This window comes from Martes martes, assembly GCF_963455335.1.
Source record: "Martes martes genome assembly, chromosome: 4".
NCBI lineage: Eukaryota > Metazoa > Chordata > Mammalia > Carnivora > Mustelidae > Martes > Martes martes.
The window spans coordinates 8971076-8990600 of record NC_137891.1 but is presented as its reverse complement, the minus strand read 5'-3'; the positions used below and the strand labels follow the sequence as shown (position 1 = coordinate 8990600).

Below are 19525 nucleotides of genomic sequence, written 5' to 3'. Positions count from 1 at the left end.
GAGGCATGTGCCTGTTTCTGCTTGGAGGAGACCACTTGGGTTTCAGAGTCACCGCAGCCACCTTGGCTGTTCCCCCGAAGCAGGCGCCAGGGTTCAAAACGTTGTCAAAGCAGAGAGAATGTGTGCTGTCGACCCAGGAGCCTTGTTCCCATGCTGTCCTCTCCTTTTCCCGCCCCCGTGTCTCCCAGGCCCCACAAAGTGTGAAGTGGAGCGGTTCACAGCGAGCAGCTTTGGTCACCCCTATGTTCCGAGCTGCCGCCGGGACGGGGGCTACCAGGAGGTGCAGTGCCAGAGGGGAGGCCCGTGCTGGTGTGTGGACGCCCGAGGGAAGGAGATCCACGGAACTCGGCGGCGAGGCCCGCGGCCATCTTGTGGTGGGTTGCCTCTCAAGGGCCTTCTCTTTGGTTCTCGTCAAGTCGTATGACTTTCACTGCTTCTCCAGACCAACCACTCCAGAGCCCACTCATTCCACTGCCTCCTGAGTGTCCCCCAGAGGCCCTTTGAGCCCAGCGTGATGGAAAACCCACTTATCGTCGTTAACTTCCAACATCTTTCTCCTCCCTATGTCAGCCGTAGTTGCTTCCTCGGCGAGCTCAGAGAATATTGGGGGCCTCATAGGCGAAGAAAGAAAAGAGAATTATGTTTACTGTGCTGAGAGAGAAGTGTGTACCAGTAACAAAAGCAGCGCAAACAGGGGAGGGTCAGGTCCATCTTGCAGAGTGTATGAAGAGGAGATGTTCAGGAAGGCTTCATGGAAGAGGTGATGCTTGATTAGTCTTCTCAAGATATTTCCTGAAGGAGGAAAGTAAGGAGAGGTGTTCTCTGTCTCTTGAGCAGGAGAGTCAAATTATAAGGACAAGGGCACCTGGGTGGCTCAGTGGGTTAAGGCCTCTGCCTTCAGCTCAGGTCATGATCTCAGGGTCCTGGGATCGAGCCCCGCATCAGGCTCTCTGCTCAGCGGGGAGCCTGCTTCCCCATCTCTCTCTCTCTCTCTCTGCCTGCCTCTTTACCTACTTGTGATCTGTCTGTCAAATAAATAAATAAAATCTTAAAAAAAAATTATAAGGACATACATGATGAGCACTGGTGTGATACTGATGCTGAATCTGCAAGAAGGGCAGAGAACAGTGTTGCAGTAGGATCAGGATGGGGCTCTGCACTTCAAGCCCGGGGGATGGTCGGGATGAGACAGTGAGGTTCTCCTTACCAGAGCAAAGGCTTCATCCTAGAGGTCCGGTGAAGAGGTTGAGGGATTTTAACCTAGAGAGTTCCGTGGTGGGTTTTGTGTGTAAGAAAGACCACCCAGGCGCTTGGAAGCAGGGTGGGTTGAAAGCCAGATTAGACTCTAGGCCTGGGGCCAGTGTGAAGGTCATTGCCATGTCTTGAAGACCGAGGAGGGGACTGTATTACTTTCCCGGGGCAGCTGTAACAAATGACCACAGAATCAGGGACTTAGAACAACAGAAATATATTCTCTTACAGTTTTGGAGCCTAGAAGTTCAAAGTCCAAGTGTCAGGAGGACCATCTCCCTCTGAAGGCTTCCGGGGGGAAACTCCTTCCTTGCCATTCTCCGGGCTTGTGATCGTTGCCGACAATCCCTGGCATTCCTTGGTTTGTGGCAACGGGAACCTCAAACTCTGCTTGGTCATCAGAGGACTGTCTTCCCTCCTGTCTGCCTCCATGGCTCTTCCTCTCTTCTCAAAATGACACCAGTAATATAAAATTAAGAGCCCACTTGACCCTAGTATGACCTCATCTTAACTACCTACATCGACAATGATCCTATTTCCAATTAAGATCACATTCTGAGGTTCTAGGAAGGAAGTGAATTTTGAGGAGACACTGTTCAACGCAGCACAGGGACCGATACGAAAGTAGAAGCGGTGGTCTGGGGCGAGGGGCATGGACTTGAGAAATGTCACAGGACACTCCAGTAAGACTCTATTCCGTCTTACCAGTAAGATCCTGAAGGGAGTTAGGGGTGAGGGAGAGGAGGAAGGAACCCAGGAGCTGGATGGCTTCCGCAAGATTGCAAACAGTGAAGGAAGCGGACAAGTGTTTTTATAGTCTCGAAAGAGATCCAATGCTCATGTTCATTCAACAGTTCCTGTGAAGTCACTGATGTCTCCAACTTAACATTTTGAGTGTTCTGCACGGTGTTCGGTAGTATTCTATCTGCCAAGTGTGAGAACGCAGAAGAAGAACATTTTGAAGATCTGTCTTGACGGTATTTATGATTAGACTGTCGTTCTCTTAAAACCTAGGGAATATTGTGCCCTCCAGGTTCTAGGTGGACATGGAGAACTATGGTTTTTCCAAATTAAAACCAGAATGTTACCAAATATATATATATTTTTACTTTCTCCTCTCTGGTGTATCTGTCCTATTTCCATGCAAACGAATGCCACAGGGAGTCAATGTCTGCATGCTTTTGCCGTGGTAACACTACATAACAAATGAATGGAAGGGATACGCCCTCAATTTGGAAACAGAATAAGCAAAGCCATGGACTTTATTTCTTCCATACCTCCCTGTAATACCTTCCATTCGAGGCAGCCATGGACTGGTTGAGGGATGTGTTAGGCGTTCGGATGTTCCCAGTCTGTTTTCTCTCTCTGACCACATGTTCCTGTTCTTTCTCGGTTGCCTGGTTACAGAGGGAAATTGGCTGACTTCCTTTTTGGCATCCGTGTGAACCGAAGGGAAAGAATTATTTTAAAAAGTTGGAGGTGGGTGGGTGGGTGGCTGAAAAGGACCTCTAAAATTTATGGTTTTATGGAGAAACACGGAACTTACTTGTTCCCACCTGTGGGATGGAGATGCTTGGAATTTGAATTTAAAGTCTTTTTCCTTAATGTGATTGCAGTCAAGCTAGATTATTTTGATAGAGCGACCTGACCAACCATGCATGGAGTTGACTGAGCTGATCACTGTTTAATCAATAACTTCAAGGAAAGGTCAAGAAGCCTAGAAAAATGTACTAAGTGTGTTTGTTGCATGGCATTATTATATTATAGGAAATATTTCCCTATCTCCTATAATATAATATTGTATTATATATTACAACATAAGAAAATATTTATTATAGGAAATAACTAATAGCATTTAAAGTATGGTTCTTATGCTCCAAGAGCCTATAAACTAGTCAGCCTAGACAAACCTACCCACAAGGAGGGGTTAGGCAGCCGTGCGAAGAGCATATAATGAAGTATTAAAGTCCATTAAAAATTCCAACAAGAGAATGCTAGGAAAAACAATTTCATTAGAAACAAATAGGAATTTGTGGGTGTATGAGTTTCCTAGGGCTGCTGTAACAGAGGACCACAAACCGGGTGGCTGAAAACAACAGAAATGTATTCCCTCCCAGCCTAGAGGCCAAGGGTCTGCAATCGAGGTGTTAGCAGTGCTGAGCTCCCTCTGAAGGCTCAAGGGCTTTCCTCCTTGGCCCACCCAGCTTCTGGGGGCTGCTAACCCTTGGCCTTCTTTGGCATGTAGCTGCTTTCTGTCCCCATCTGCATGTGGCCCTTTTCCCTGCGTGTCTGTGTTTTCACATGGCTTTAGAAGGACATCCATCATTGGATTTAGGGCTCACCCAAATCCAGTGTGATGTCATTTCAACTAATTACATCTGCCAGGACGCTGCTTCCAAATGATGTCCTGTTCTGAAATTCTGGGTGGATAGGAATCCTGGGCTGAGGAGACAGAGAGGACATTTGGTTTGAGTGTGTGATCAGGTTTTTAGAAAGGGGGCCAGTGCCCATGACCCTCAACTTAGTAGGGGGTCACCCTGCAGTGAAAGGTAGGAGAGGGAGTCACGTCAACTGGAACACTCATGCCCCCAAATGGCCACCACAGATGCTGCTGGGAGTGGGGGCGGGGAAGAAAACAAAGACATAACAGGCTAGAGGAGACAGAGGTACAAAGTGTTGATGTTCTTCGTTGACATGCTTGACATCTTACTACCAGAAGGGTCTGTGGGGTGGTCTCAGTGTTCCTTGTTGCTGTTGAAACCATTTCTCCTGTTTGCTCTGTCTCGTGCAGCTGAAGACCAACTCTGCGCCTCAGAGAGGAGACGCGCCCTGTCTAGACTTCACTTCGGGCCCTCCAGCTACTTCAGCCAACACAGCTTGGTCGTGGCTCCGGAGGGAAGATGGACGTCTCCAAGAGTAGCCCAATTTGCCACATCCTGCCCTCCCTTGATCAAGGAGCTCTTTGTGGACTTGGGGATTCTCCACCCAATGGTCGAAGGGCAGGATAAACAGTTTCCTGCCTTAGAAACTCTCCTCAGAGAGGCCATTGGAGCGATTTTTCCCTCCCGAGAGCTGGCCCGTCTTGCCCTTCAGTTTACCACTGACCCAAAGCGCCTCCAGCAAAACCTCTTTGGAGGGAAATTTTTGGTGAATGTTGGCCAATTCAACTTGTCTGGAGCCCTTGGCACAAAAGGCACATTTAACTTCAGTCAGTTTTTCCAGCAGTTCGGTCTCCCAGGCTTCCAGAATGGGGGGACCCATCTCGCCAAGCCCCTCTCCTTAGGATTAGATTCAAATCCTGCCACGGGACCCCCTGAAGCCTCTAAGAAGGGAGATGCTACGAATAGGCTGATTGTGGACAGCTTTGGCTTTGAGATCAACTTGCAAGAGAACCAAAATGCCCTGACGTTCCTTGCTTCTCTCCTGGAGCTTCCAGAATTCCTTCTCTTCCTGCAGCAGGCTCTCTCTGTGCCAGAAGACATAGCGAGGGATCTAGGTGACGTGATGGAAATGGTGCTCAGCTCCCAGGGCTGTGAGCAGACACCTGGCAGCCTTTTTGTCCCACTGTGCTCGGCAGAAGGAAACTACGAGGATGTCCAGTGCTTTGCTGGAGAGTGCTGGTGTGTGGATTCCCGGGGCAAAGAACTTGCTGGCTCCAGGGTTCGAGGTGCACGACCCAGGTGCCCCACAGAGTGTGAGAAGGAAAGGGCTCTCATGCAAAGCCTCTCAGGAAGCCTGCCCGCTGGGGCCAGCCTGTTTGTCCCTTCTTGTAACAGTGAGGGCCATTTCCTACCTGTCCAGTGTTTCAACTCAGAGTGCTACTGCGTGGACGCCGAGGGGCAGGTTATTCCTGGAACTCGAAGTGTGCCCGGAGAACTCAAGCGATGTAAGTCTGTTGAGTATCCAAGCCACAGATCCTGATTCTCTCTTGGGGCCCTGACATGGTGCAGTGCAGGAAAAATGGATTCCGTTGTAACTGCTGCAAAGGCAAAATTAGCCAGTTCACTTACAAATTGTCCAGAGAAGCGTTGATACCGTTAGCCATTCTGGTGAGTGAATACGGGGCCTCGTTTGGCCTTCAGGAGCTCAAAGGTTTCTGTAGAGCTGACAACAGCTGGTTGCAACAGTGCCACTTTGGTGCTGGGGATGCTCTCGGTCTAGATGTTATTTACAGATTTACGGTTGATGGGATTTCTTTGGCTGTGTAAGGTTTTAGATAGGATTTGGACAGTCAGGGGTTTTCATCTTGGTCTTTTGGGTGCATGGAACTTTTTCACCTGACCTACCTGCTCCTTGTCCCTTGCAGGCCCAACGCCCTGTCAGTTACAGGCTGAGCAAGCCTTCCTTGGGGTAGCTCGAGCACTGGGCTCTGACCCCAGTGTGCTGCCCTCCTTCTCCAGCAGTTACATCCCACAGTGCAGCGCTAGTGGACAGTGGAGGCCCGTGCAATGCGACGGCCCCCCTGAGCAGGCCTTCGAGTGGTACGAGCGATGGGGGGCCCAGAACAACAGTGGCCAGGAGCTGACCCCTCCAGAGCTGCTAAGGAAGATCACGAGCTATCGAGAAAAAGCTTCCGGAAGCTTCCGTCTCTTTATTCAAAGTCTGTATGAGGCTGGCCAACAGGGCATCTTCCCAGGGCTGGCGAGATACCCTTCTTTCCAAGATGTCCCACTGGCGGTGATGGAAGGCAACCTGACCCAGCTGGGGGGGAACATACTCCTGGAGCCCTACCTCTTCTGGCAGATCATAAATGGCCAGCTCAGCCGATACCCAGGGCCCTACTCAGACTTCAGCGTTCCTCTGGCACACTTGGAACTTCGGAGCTGCTGGTGCGTGAATGAGGCTGGTCACGAACTGGAAGGCACCCGGACAGCACCGAGCGAGGTCCCGGCATGTGAGTTAAGCCATGTGGAGACCTGAATCTGTGTTTTTACAAGCAGGGTGTGTGATAGGGGGATATTGTCAGAGCTGGCATGACGTTCAGATATGGCCAGGTACCTGCCTTTTGTGGTTGAGGCACCCGAATGCATTAGTCAGCTCTTGCTGCTGTAACAGAATACTGCGGACTGGGTGGCTTCACCAATAGACGTGTCTCACAGGTCCAGAGGGTGCGAGTCCCAGATCAAGGTGTGGGCAGATTCCTTTCCCAGTGAGAGCCATCTTCCTGGCTTGCAGAAGACCACCTTCTCCCTGTGTATTCACATGGCAGAGAGAAAGAGCTCTGGTCTCCTCAACTTTTTGTAAAGACACTAATCCCATCCAGAGGGCCGCATGCTCATGACTTCTTCTAAACCTCATCACTTCCCCAAGGTCCTCCTTCTAAGTACCATCACCTTGGGGATTAGGGCTCCAATACATACATTCTGGGGGGACATGAGCATTCAGACCACAACACCAAAGCTCATGGAAAGGAAGTCACTTCCCTACACCACTGCAGTAGGTGTTGGCAAAGTTAATGTAGTTCGTTTTTAAATTTTAATGTAGTTTGAAGTTAATGTAGTTCATCATATGATTGATTATTTAAATCAATGCCTCAAATTTGAGCTGGATGTTGTCTGTGGGCAAAGCATGATCTTAGGACCGAGGAAGGCTGTGAAGTGGATATGATGTGGCTCTTGGCCCTCTGTAATCTCTCATAAATTAGGTAGACCTTTGGATTGAGCAACACACAATGTGATTCTACTCACAAGGACATGCTAGGTTCCCTGGACCTCAGGCAGTACCCCTGTCTTCAAAGTCCCTTTAATTTATTTGAGAGGTTTAATTACAGGACTGATTGGAGAGCAGCCAAAGGAGGTCGATAAGCTCCGCTCTGTGGCAGGTGGACTTATAGGAGAGCTGTGGCATGAGAGGCATGAGCAGAATGAGGCTGACTCCGTCTTAAATTAAAATGTCTTATTACCAAGTGGCCATGCTGGAAGCTTGAAAGGATAACAAGATGAATTCAACACTTATTATCAAATGAGAACCTCTCTAACCAGCACTTGCTAATATTACAGGGGGACATTGCAGCTCTTCAAGGCCAAAGAAATCTCTCAGTCCATTCTTTGCAATGTTCAACACTCTCCACACCTTTCTGGATCATGATAACGTCAATCAGATGATTTTGACAGTAGCCAAAATTTAGGCTTTAGCAGCAAGTGGGTTTTTAGAATGCTGGGTCGTAGGAGCTTGCAGTAAGAACCGTAGTACCCCAGACGAAGTCCTGAGTCCTAGCAGCAGGCAGACCCTCCAAGGGAATGGATCGGCATAGGCATGCCTGTTGTATAAAAAGTCTCCTTTATTTTTTTGAGATTCTCTATACCAACAGTCAGGTCTCCCACGCGAGTATATTCCTATAATTTCAGATGCTTTAACACTGAATTTAGTCCTCTTCATGTCCGAATTTTGAGGCCCAAGTTGCTGAGACCAAAAGCACATTGTCACTTGAGTAGCTAGGTTTGCTCGCCTTGGCCCGAGTGCCGGGCAAACCATTTGAACTGGGCTGCGAATCTGCGGGCCTTTCCTGTGAGTACCAAGACCACCCCGAGGGTACAGGTTAATCCGCTTGGAAGCAAGTATTAGAGCTCCCATCTGCAGATAGTGTCTATCTTTTCCTTCTAAAGTTCTGCTTTTGGTTTTGCAATGACATATTTTTAACAGCTGGAACAGCGGAGCGAACTTTCCCTAACATACTATTATAGTCGTATGTGTATTCGCTTTACAAGTAAAGAAATACACATGTTCTGGGGGCACTCGTTCTAACTCTTTTGTTGATGGGGCATACGATCCAAAGAGTTTGATGACCAGGGGTTCATCAAACTCTTCAGCAGCATTAGCATCACTTAGGGAAGATAGAAATTGGGGATACTGGACCCCACCTGCTGAATGGATCCCTGCCTCTCTCCAGGCTCCCCAGGAGGCTCTGCTGTTCCCAAAAGCTTGAGAAGGGCTGGCCTAAAGAACACAGTACAGGTTCTGCTAGGGTCTTCAGCCCTGTTTCTACCACCGACTACTCTGTGGCCAGAGTCACAACCTTGGTTTAATCAGTAAGGTCTGCGTAAGAATCGATAAGTCCCTTAAAGGTTGTTGTGAGCTCTGTAAAAGGTAATCGATGTGAAGTGCCGGGTGTGGTGCACAGAGAGTCCTTCCTAAATGGTTGTATTCATGCAACTGACATTAAGTAATAAAGTGACCAGTGACCTTCCTACCTGTAAGCAGGGCAGATGGTCCTGCCTCCAGGGGCATGAGGTTAGCTCCTGTCCCTTTCATAATCTCCAGCCTGCTTGAAATTTTCCTTTTTTAGGTAATGTGGACAACTACTGTATACACTGTGATGTATGATGGGAAGACAATCCTAAGAAGGGTGTGGTGTCTGCTCTCAGGGACCTAGTGAGGGAAACTGACATGTCGTCATTAAATAATAAACAGAAGCACTGGAAGGGTGAACACAGAAAACCAATGGAGGATATGCCCAGAGACTGGGGCTATTCATGGGTTGGGGGATTGGGTAACGGTTTGCATGGCATCAGCTTCTGAATTGTGAAGGGTGTTTGCCCACCGGAAAATGGGTGGCAGGCCCTTCCTAATAGAGGAAATGGTGTGTGCCAGGTCGGGGCAGCCAGAAAAGGGTCTGCTCTGTTGGGAATGGGGTTGGCAAAAGCTCAGTGACATAGGAAGGGAAGGGACTTGGGAGGGAGTGATGGAAGAAGAAGGTAATTATAAATTTGAGCCAGATTTTAGAAGGTCTTATGTGTCAAAACAAATCTCATATGTCCAGTTACAGAATTTCCATTCCTTTCTGGAAGAAATGGATAGCAAGCTTAGATTTCTAAATGGGAGTTTTCACTTCAGGGATTCCTGATCCCTGGGATTGATAGGATAGATTATTTGATCAAGAACATCCATAGAAAGCAATAATGTTGTCAAATTCCAGAAGTCAAGGGTTTCTGCTGATTCCATGCTGTCAAAAGGACCCACTGAACACATTCACTGATGAATTTACGAAGTGGTCGTTTGTGAATAAATATGGCCAGTGTGACTTTTGTTAATAGTGACGATTTCAGAGACAACATGGGCCAGACACTGTGCCAAGCTCTTCAGCTGCAACACGTCATAGAATAATTATAAAAATCCTATGAAGAAGATGTCCCAATTATCCCCATTTCACAGATCACCAGACTGAAGCTCAGAAGAGTTAAACACATTATCCAAAATTGTACAGCTAATACGTGATGCAGCTGACATTTAATCCATGCTCTGAGAGCCATGCTCTTTTCTCTTTGCAAGAATAATTCCCTACTGACCTACAATGTTTCCCTTCAACTCTTGATATCCATCCATCCATCCACCCATCCATCCATCCATTTATCTACTCCCACATCCATCCATCCATCCATCCATCCATCCATCCATCCATCCACCCACCCATCCATTTATCTACTCATCCATCCATCCATCCATCCACCCATCCATTTATCTACTCATCCATCCATCCATCCATCCACCCATCCATTTATCTACTCATCCATCCATCCATCCATCCATCCATCCATCCATCCATCCATCTGTAGCTCTCCATCCTTCCACTGGAGGCAGCTGGTCAAGATCTCTGGTTCTGGAGTCATACTGACTAGACTAGAATTCTGAATCAACTACTTGTTAGCTAGGATGGAGCCTACATGACTTTAAGTTGTGTGACTTGTCCATGCCTCAGTTTCTCATCCATAACACATGGCTAAGAATATTATCTTATTGGGCTGTTGTATAGATTAAATCAGATTGTCCATGTAAATGCACTTAGAATAATGTCTGGGAATAGACATTAGTTTTACTCAACTTCTTACACAGCAGGTCCTCTGTAAATGGTGAGTGAGTGCAATTGCAGAAATGAAACAGAAGGAACATTCCAGGCTGTAAAAAGAGCTGGGTGAAGGAAACAGCCGTGGCAGACACGTGTGCGTATGTATGTGCACACGCATCTCAGAGGGGTCAAAGTGTCCAGCCATGGTCTCTTTATTCCCCCAGGTCCTGGCTCTTGCGAGACGGTGCAGCTTCGTGTCCTGAAGTTTATTCAGGAAACAGAAGAGATCGTCTTGGCTTCCAACAGTTCTTGGTTCCCTCTGGGAGAGAGTTTCCTGGCGGCCAAAGGCATCTGGCTGACCAACGAGGAGCTCTCCCTTCCTCAACTCTCTCCACTCCGGGAGACGTTCTCAGAGAAGTTTCTGAGCGGGGGCGATTACGCCATTCGTCTGGCAGCTCAGTCTAGTGAGTTCCGTGCACCTCTGGCTTCTTGCTCTGGCTCGTTGGGGAGGCGAGGGCTGGAGTGAGCTGCTCCTCAGTCCTCCTCAGGACTTTGTGGCCCGGGTTTTCCCAGGCTGGTGGGTCCCTGAAAAGACAAGGTGGTTTTGTGGGCCAGTCAAAGCTGGAACGATGCACACCTCTCCAGTATATTCCTGAATCCACCACCACAGCCTCTTGGGGGCAGGTCTCCACATTTCGTACCGCGGATGGTGCCCGAAGCCCACCACGCAGCTGTATTCTTGCTAGAATGTGAGGGGACCGGTGCCGAAATGCTCATGGTCTGTTCTGAAGCTTCTCTCTACTTCTCTGGGGAAAAAGGAGTTCCATGAGATCAGTGCCGCGCTCACCATCTGTGATTCCTTTCACATGCAGAGAGTGGGGTTCAGGCACATGCTCACATTAACCCAGTGAGTAGCTAGCAGAGCTTGGATGGTTCGGGCCTCCGAGCCTCTGTCCCCTGCCCCACTGATCCCTGGTCCCAGAGCCTGGGGCTGTCTCATTCCAGAGCCCCTGGTCTTCCTCCATCACCCGAAGCCTCTGTGGCAGGGGGTCCGACCGCCCTCCCGGGCCTCTCACTGACCTCACACCAACTGGGCAGGCCAAACAATTCCTCTACTGCAAGCATCCCGAGCTCCCCGCTCCTTGACAGATGATCTCAGTGGCTTCCCTCTCTGGGCTTCTCTGGGCTGGGGTCACACAAAGCAAAGCGGTGCTCCCCCTGACAACACCTGTGCCAAGACGAGAGCCCCCCCTCCCCACTGCCCCACTCCTGCAGGCCAGGGCCTCCCTGCTTTCCCCTTCAGGGATGTCTGCTGCTGCCACCTGGGGATGGGGTCTCAGGTGTCCAAACCCCAGTGAGAATCTTCCAAGCACCATCTTTGTTTCCTGCCTCGCTGCCATGCCCGTTGTCCCTTTCGGAGCACGAGGCACCACATACTGTTCATCTTTCCGTCGTGGGGCCCGGCACAGTGCCTGACAGATAGAGGAAGCCCAGTCAGTGTTGCTAAACCTTCCTTCTTGCTCCTTTTGTCCCCACTTTCTTTCTCCTCCCTCCCTTCGCCCTCCCCAAGCTCAGACGCTTCTTTTCTCTGTTCCTCGGGGAAACAGGGACTTCTGCTTTCGGCAAGAAACCCGTTATTTTCCATTTCGTCCCTGGACAAGGTTGGATGTCATCAGAGGGATGCGTGGGACTGATGCTCCCATGGTTGTGAACACTGGTTAGGGAGGGACTTGAGAGGAAGGGGAGAAGTACTTCCTGGGATTTAGTCATTGAATGGCACAATGGCATTTTCTTGAGAAGTTAAGTTAAGGAAGTTCCCCTCCACCTAGCAGCGTGCTCTGACTTTGCATGTCTGGGGCGGTAGTGAAAAGAGGAAGGGTCCATGGAGAAGGACCAGGGGTGCTCATTTCTCTCGAATCCCTCAAGATGAGAGGAAGTGTTCCTAATCTTGCAGAGGAGAGGAAGCTGGTTGTGTGGAGACCTCCAGGTCCTGCAGGGTCTGGGGGCAGACCTAGGACCAGAAGAGATGAGGGTCACAGAGTGTCTTTGGCCAACAACACATAGTCGCAGTGTCCTCGGGCTTGGGTGGGGGCAGGGACGCGGGAGTCCTTTTACCCAGCCGTGCTGGGCACGAGCTTGGTGCTCAAGATCTTTAGACATAAATGTCACACTTACCCTGTCGGGTGAGTATTAGAGCCGTTTCACGGGTGGGAAGACTGTGATGCAGAGAGCTTAGGGAGCCTGCTCTTGACTAAGATCACTCATGGGAACTGAGAGGTGCTGTGCTAGGATTCGGGCAGAAGCTCGTCAGACCCGCTGTCTAGGGTCCTGGTCTCCTCCAGGGGTCCTGACCGTGGGCTGCTGGTGTCTCCCCTCAGGAGCCGCGAGCCCCTCTCTGAGAGGAGCAAGTCGGGAGATGTGCTCCAGTGGGAGGCCGACCACTGCTCGCTGGGCTGCCCTAGATGAGACCCCGTGGCTGCACGGCTGTTGTCAGCGCCAGAGCCCGCGCGGCCGAGGCCCTTCCAGGCTGGAGGCTCACGCTGCTGCTCCCCTCTCTCCCTACCACAGCCCTTGACTTCTATCAGAGCCGCGGCTTTCTCCCGGGGGAGTCCACACGTGCAGCCGCCCTGCTGCGGCCCGGCCCCTACGTGCCCCAGTGCGATGTGTGGGGAGGCTGGGAGCCCGTGCAGTGCCACGCCGGGACCGGTGAGCGGGGATGCGCACCCTGGGGCGGGGGTTGGTGGCGGTGGAGTGACCCCCCCCACTTTGTCATTGAGAGCAAAGGGCTTTGTGCTGGGATCAGTGAGCTGAGGCCCCTCTTTGGCAGTGGGTGGCAAATCCCTTCGTGTCTCTGACTTGGGTTTTCCCGTCTGTTCGATGGGAGTTGGGACCTACCAGCCGGAAGGTCCAGGGAGTCCTTGTGGGAGGGATTGGGGTGTGTGATCGTGGACGGGGGGGCAGGAGGTTTAGAGGTGGGACTTGCTGGTACTGCTGTGAATGCACAGAAGGAAAGTTGTTTGGGGGCACATACCCCCCTGATGCACTTTCTAAACTTCTGAGTCCTGACTCTTTCCTAGGGTACTGCTGGTGTGTGGACGGGAAGGGAGAGTACGTCCCTGCCTCGCTGACTGCCCGCTCCCCACAGGTCCCCCAGTGTAAGTGAAGCTCGAGGAGCTCTCTCCCGATCCTGGTGGTGGGAACTCTAGCCCAGCGGTGACAGCTGTTGTTACCCAGCCTAGGGATGCTCCTGGATCAGCCCCTGAGTGCCCTCAGACCAGCCCCCACGGGCAGCCGGGCCGCATTTTCCCACATCCCCAGTCCTGGAAGGCTCTTGTGATCTTGGCACTGCCTGATCTGGGCACCTAGCTTCCTAGGAGGAGAGAGTCACCGACCATGGAGAAAGAGCCTGGAGTCACCTTCCTCCCGCCTGCTCCCAGGACATGTTCATGTACTTCTGCCGTCTCACAGTCCGACAACCATCCCACAGCTGCCCGAGAGGCCAGCCTCCCTCCTGGGGCTCAGAGCCATGTCATCAAGGCCCACATCACATTCAAGGATGATACACCCCTCCTCCCCCACGGGTCTCTGTCCTTCAACCATGGCCTGCTTCTCCTCTGAGGTTCCAGATAGCTGTGCTGGGTCCCTCCGTCTACCCCAATGGAGGGCCTGCCCGGGCTCCCACGGCCAGTCAGTTAGGGGTTTCGCTGTCTCTCTCCCCCAGGCCCCACAGCCTGTGAGACATCTCGAGCCACTGGGCTGCTTTCCAGCTGGAAACAGGCTGCATCCCAGGAAAACCCATCTCCAGAAGAGCTGTTCACCCCAACCTGCCTGGAGGTAAGGCTCTGAAGGCCTGGGAGGGTTTGAGACGGGAGCCAGAGCTTTCTCCCACACACCGAGGATGGTTTTTCTAGTTTTCAGTCAAGTTGTTGTAGTTAAAAACTCATAGGCAGTCACATGCTGTCAAAAACTAATGATGTACTGTATGGTGGTGAACATAACATAGTGATAAGAACAGAGAAGATCTATTCTTGAAAACAAGGTAAAAACAGACAAAAACAAAAACACAAGAAAAACAAAACCAAAAAAACTCACAGGTGGTTCTAGGCCTGGGCTATCGTCTTCACCCTGGCAGACCCTGGCTGGGTGACTTTGGGCAAAGTCTGAGCAGGGAACCTGACATGGGACTTGATCTTGGGACTCCAGGATCAAGATCTGAGCCAAAGGCGGTCACTTAACCAACTGAGTCATCCAGGCACCCCGAAGTTTCCTTCTTCTTCTTTATTATTGTTGCTTTTGCACTGTGGACATGGATCCCAGTTACTACTGAGTTTACAGAGAAATTAGCCTCTTTAGCTTTTTATCTTGGCTGACAGCCCCCTCCGGCTGGGATAGAAGTCTCTCCCACCACCCTGGGTTCAAGTGTCAGCCCATGGAGAAGGAGAGGTAGAAGCCACAGCTTCTGTCTGAGGGGAGAGTGATTCTGAGCCGGCCCTGAAGGAGTGGTTTCTCGGCCTGCCTCGCGTGGAGGCCCCAGGGTCCAGGAACAGGACTCAAGCCTTCCACTGCCCCAACTGGATGGCTGTGCCTTTGATCTAGCTCCCTTGGAGAAGTTCAATTAGTGACTAGAATGTTCTCAATATTAAGCCTTTCTCCTGTAAAATGTTTTCAAAGTTTTCCTTGCAATTGAATCTTACCTGTATAGCTTCCAAGCTATGTAACCAGTGGCATACACCTGACCTCTCTGGGCCTCTCTGTGTAGAAAGGGGGCAGTAGGGTCCCTGCCTCCTAGGGACTGCATGACACTCTGAGCGTGGGGGGGAGGTGAGGATTGGCGTGGAGTGGTCCTCATGGTTATGCTCCCTGTTACTTTCAGGTGCTCTTACTGCCATTTCTTGCCTGTGAACCCGGCACAGCAGAGTATGAAATAAGGAGTGGTGAGCAGAATCCCAGAAAGCCCTCAGTGACAGCCAGGAGGCTGCGGGCGGCTGGTTTTCTGCAGTGCACCTGCTGGTTCTCATGCTTTTCTGTGCCAGATGCAGGAGACAGGACAACTTCTATCATCAAGGCTCCTAGAAGGAGTGCGTGCAGGCATCAGTCTAGTCCTACCTCCTTTTCCTTTTAGTGGGGAAACTGAGGCCCAGCAGATTGAAGGGCCTTGCTCAGTGTTCCCCAGCTGGTCCCAGGACAGTTTGGGAGAGAGGGGCCTAGCCAGATGCAGTCTGGGTAGCTGCCTTCTGCTGATTTCTTCATTCTCTTTTACAGATGTTGCCGACCCCCTCTCTCCTAGGGATGCTTATGGAAAATCATTTCTGGCACTGGGCTGGGGAGCTTGAAGCAGGATAGTGGCTGGGCTTTGGGGCCGGATGGGTTTAGACCCAGCCCAGCTCTGCCATTCTCTGTCAATGGGATGTTGCTCTGACCCTTCACATCTCTGAGGCTCAGTTTTTCCCACCCTAAAAGAAGAGAACTGTGGGCCTGGCCTCATGGGGTTATTGTAACCATCAATTCCAAGAATGTACATCAAGGGTCTGTAGCAGATGGAGTCTTCCTCTCTTTTTGGAGAAACCATCACCATAGTTTTGAAAGGAACATTCTGGACGTCTGCCTGCTGACTTGTGGGCTGCAGTAGCAGCTTCCCTGGGGTGACGTGCCCTTGGCTTTGTCTCAGACAGGAGAGTTTGCCAGGCTGCAGGAGTTGGAGGCCGGCCGCTGGTGTGTGGACCCAGTCTCAGGGGTGGGCACGCCTCCCAGCATGAACAACAGCGTCCCATGTGAGTGCTTACCTCTCCCCCTGCCCCTGCCTGCCATGAGCACTGGCTCCCCGTACCATGGCTCTGGAAGCTTCTCCCCTCGCTAAGCCTCAGGTTCCTCTTCTGTGAAAGAGGGACAGTGGCTTCTTTGGCGGGGAGGAACCAAGAAGCACAGACCAGCATGGTCCCAGATGCGGTGGCTCTGGGGCTTTCTGGGGGCACTGGCTGTGTGTCACAGATGCCACACCAGCCCCTGCCTGGTCCCTCAGCTGCCAGCCTGGCCATGCAGTCTGCTCTCCACGGTGAAGTCAAGATGATGTCCCCAAAGTGCAAAGGGGCTGATGTCCCTTCTCTGCCTCCCCAGGGTCCTCAGGGCCCAAGTGCTGCACTGTGACTCATCGGCCCCGGGGTGGGGGGCGGTGTGTGGATCTCACACCTCCCTCTGCTTCTCTCCTTTGTTGCATCTTCTGCTCTCAGGACTGGGTGTTATAAACTGTAGTCAGATTTTTCAAGAAGGAGGACGCTCTCGTCCCCCCGGGTCTTCACGTGCTCTGGTTCAGCCACGTGCCCTTGTGCCCTCCCCAGCTAATTCCTACTCAGACCATGCATCAGTCCTTCCGGACTGGCCTCCCTTCCAGGGTGGAGGGCAGTGATTTCAGCGGGCTCCCAGATGACACTGCACATCGTCCTCCTCCCCTTTTCGCTCTGCACCGTAATTCCCTCCCCTACTTGTTCAGTCTCCTTAAAGATGCCACGTTCTGTGATAGCAGTATGTGTGCATGTGTGTGCATGCACCTGTGTGTGTGTGTGTGTGTGTGTGTGTGTGTGTAGGGGGAGTACTGACCTGACCAAGGCCCAGTCTTTGCCCTATCCCAGTCTAGCTCCCCAGAGGGAAAACAGCCCCAGACCCAGGAGGGCCCAGCAGGTGGCTGGCAGCAGGTGGCGGTGGGTGGCAGTTGGGAGCAGTAAGTGGTGGCAGCTATGTGGGCCAGGGGCCCATTGGGCTTGTCTTTGTGTCCAGGTCCGAGCCTCTGTGAAGTACTCCCGAGTGGGGTCCTATCCGGGAGAGCCAGCTCAGGCTCTGCCCCAGCCTGCAGGGCAGAGGACGGAGGATTTTCCCCCGTGCAGTGTGACCCGGCCCAAGGCATCTGCTGGTGTGTCCTGGACAGCGGAGAGGAGGTGCCTGGGACCCGTGTGGCCGGGAGCCAGCCGGCCTGTGAGAGTAAGCTGTGACCCTGGGAGGCGCTCCCTGGGCTGCTGTGGCGGGGGGTGGGGGGTGCTGGGGGGGGCTGCTGCTCATCTCTTCCTTTATGCAAGCTGGGGAGGAGTGGGGGCGGGAGGGGCGATGGCGAGGGGCCGGGGGATGCGGGGGCAGTGGATTCTCATGATGCCAAAACTTGTGTCTACTTCCTAAGAGTGCTCAGCCCTGCAGCTGAAGTCCAGGAGGGTCTGGGCAGGGATCCCCAGAGCTGCTATCTCAGAACTGGGGTGCTAGTCTGCTGGGGGTTCAGGGTCTTGGTCTCCCCATCCTCAAGTGGGGAGGGGGGCCTGATGGCAGGATCTCAGTGGGGATGGGGCCATCCCAGCTGGGAGGCTTCAGAAATTGTGTGGAGATGTTGATTTATTTCTAGTTTTAGTTCAAAAAATTGTTTTGGTACCAAATATTAAAATATCTATCAGATAAATATATAATAAAATATTGAAACACATGATTACAGATCAAAATATATTTACTTGGTTTTCAATGACTTACCTTTTATTTTTCCTGTATACTCAAGTCACAGGATATTATAGTCATTTTAAAATTTATATGAGCAGGTAGGTTAGACTCTGTGAATTCTGTTTCAGGTCGGTAAAGGAAGATGCTGCAAAATATTTATTGCAAATTGGGGCATTGAGTCCGGTGGGATTGAGAAATACTGCGCTATGATTCTGATTTCATTGCAGCTGCCTTTCTTTAGCTGTCCTTATTGGTTTATTGCTTTATTTTTAAAATTTTGTAGTCTGTCTGCAACGTTCTGAACGGCGGAGACGTTTTGCTAGGCCTAGAGGGTTGTATGTGTAAAAAGAATTGCTGTGGATTCGTAAGTGTGTATTTATATTTGGAAGGAGACTGGGGGAGGCTGCCAAAGCAGGATGGAAGGAAGAGCTGCCCCTTCTCTCTGCAGGACTCCTTCCCTTTTGTCTCTCCCCCCTCCGGTCGTGTGCCCACGCCTTTCCCCACACGCCTGTCCTCCCGAGCTCTGGTGTGCTCTTCCGTCCAGGGCTGGACAAGGCAGGGCCCTGTCACGCTCATCTCTGGGGCTGGGAGCAGCTGTCACCAAGCAGGAAACATAGGAGGTGCCTGATGGGTATTTATGGGCGGAACTCCCTGTCGTGTGTTTCCCACAGAAGTGCGGTGTCAGCCTTGGTCAGGGTGGAAACAGTCAGTATCCAGCTTCCTCGTCATCTAAGAGTGGCTCTCACTGTCTGGGACCGAGGACATAGACGGATGTGTCTCCTCCAGGAACAGGGCTGGGAGCCCAGGTCCTGTAAGGTTTGGGAAGTCCCCATGTGATACGGCCTTGCCGGGTTCCAGGACATGGCTCGCGGGTACAAGAGATTGACCCGCTGAAAGTGCTTTTCACATCTCGTAGTTCAGTTTTGTCCCCTCAACAGTGCTGATGAATAGAATGGTCCCATCTCCCCATGTTATGGAGGACAAAACTGGGGCTCACAGGCGTTCATTAGCCTGTCCAGTCTCAGAGCCAGCAAGCAGGACAGCCAGCACCGACCACGCGGCTCCTCCTCCTGACGTATCTGCAGAGTGTGGTGGAGAAAACCAGATGTGGGGGGCACCAGGCAGACTTGAATGCCAACTCTTCCACTCCCTTGCTGGGTGGCCTTGGGCTGGTCTCTTAACCTCTCTGGACCTCAGTTTCCCAGTCTGAGGGATTCCCAGAACCGTAGCAATTTCTTGAGTCATTGTTAGGATTCATTCAAATAGTCCCTATCAACTCCTCAGCCTGGTGGCTCAGAGCACAGCCTCGGGGGCCATGCCTGGTTCTCTCCTGGCAGCCGTAGGACTTAGAGCGGAAGGGCTAATCTCCCCGTGCTTCACTGTCCTCACCTGTGGCTGGAGGGTGACAATAGTCCTCCCCCACGGAGTTGCTTTGAAGATGAAATCGGTTCAGGGGAGGCACTCAGGACAGCCCCGGCACACAGTTACCGAGCTGTGTGTCCCTGGGCAGGTCACTTAGCTCCTCTGAGCCTCCATTTTCCCCATCAATGAGATGACCCTGCCTGAGCCCCGAAGAGAGCAGGGCACTTGGAGATATTATTATAACCGCCAGTGTGGAGGGCTCTGAAGAGGAGATACGGGGGCCAGGGAGCACAGACGAGGGGACAGCGAGGGTGGGTGTGCGTTCCCATCTCCGAGCAGCACCAGGAAAGGGGGAGCCCTCCTCTCCCGGGGCAGTGGTTAGATTCAGAGGACCCGTGCCCGGGTGCGGGCTCTGTCCCTCCAGAGCCTCAAAACTCAATTTCTTCCTCTGTAAGGGGAGGATGATAACACCAGGGCTGCCGACTTCATGGACTTATTTTGAGTAAGGTGCAGCTAAGTACTGATCACGACAGAGTTTCACAAACTCGAAAATTCATGGTTAACCATCACATATGGCAATGGGCAGCTTACCCTGGTGGGGCACCAAATGCCCCTTCTTTGTTCTGAAAGGGTTAAATCATGTCCTAAAATTTCCAGTGC

General features: G+C 51.7%; 1 protein-coding gene across 1 annotated transcript in view; it reads left to right on the top strand.

The window, feature by feature from the left end:
- Positions 1-19525, top strand: part of TG (thyroglobulin) — a gene marked incomplete at its 5' end in the record, with an annotated part of 244264 nt that overhangs the window by 12050 nt on the left and 212689 nt on the right. The window contains 9 exons of the mRNA XM_080800604.1: positions 189-374; positions 4043-5137; positions 5558-6145; positions 10258-10497; positions 12602-12739; positions 13111-13188; positions 13755-13867; positions 15702-15804; positions 16805-17005. Of these exons, the coding sequence (XP_080656730.1) occupies positions 189-374; positions 4043-5137; positions 5558-6145; positions 10258-10497; positions 12602-12739; positions 13111-13188; positions 13755-13867; positions 15702-15804; positions 16805-17005 (2742 nt within the window). The remainder of the gene's footprint in view (positions 1-188; positions 375-4042; positions 5138-5557; positions 6146-10257; positions 10498-12601; positions 12740-13110; positions 13189-13754; positions 13868-15701; positions 15805-16804; positions 17006-19525) is intronic.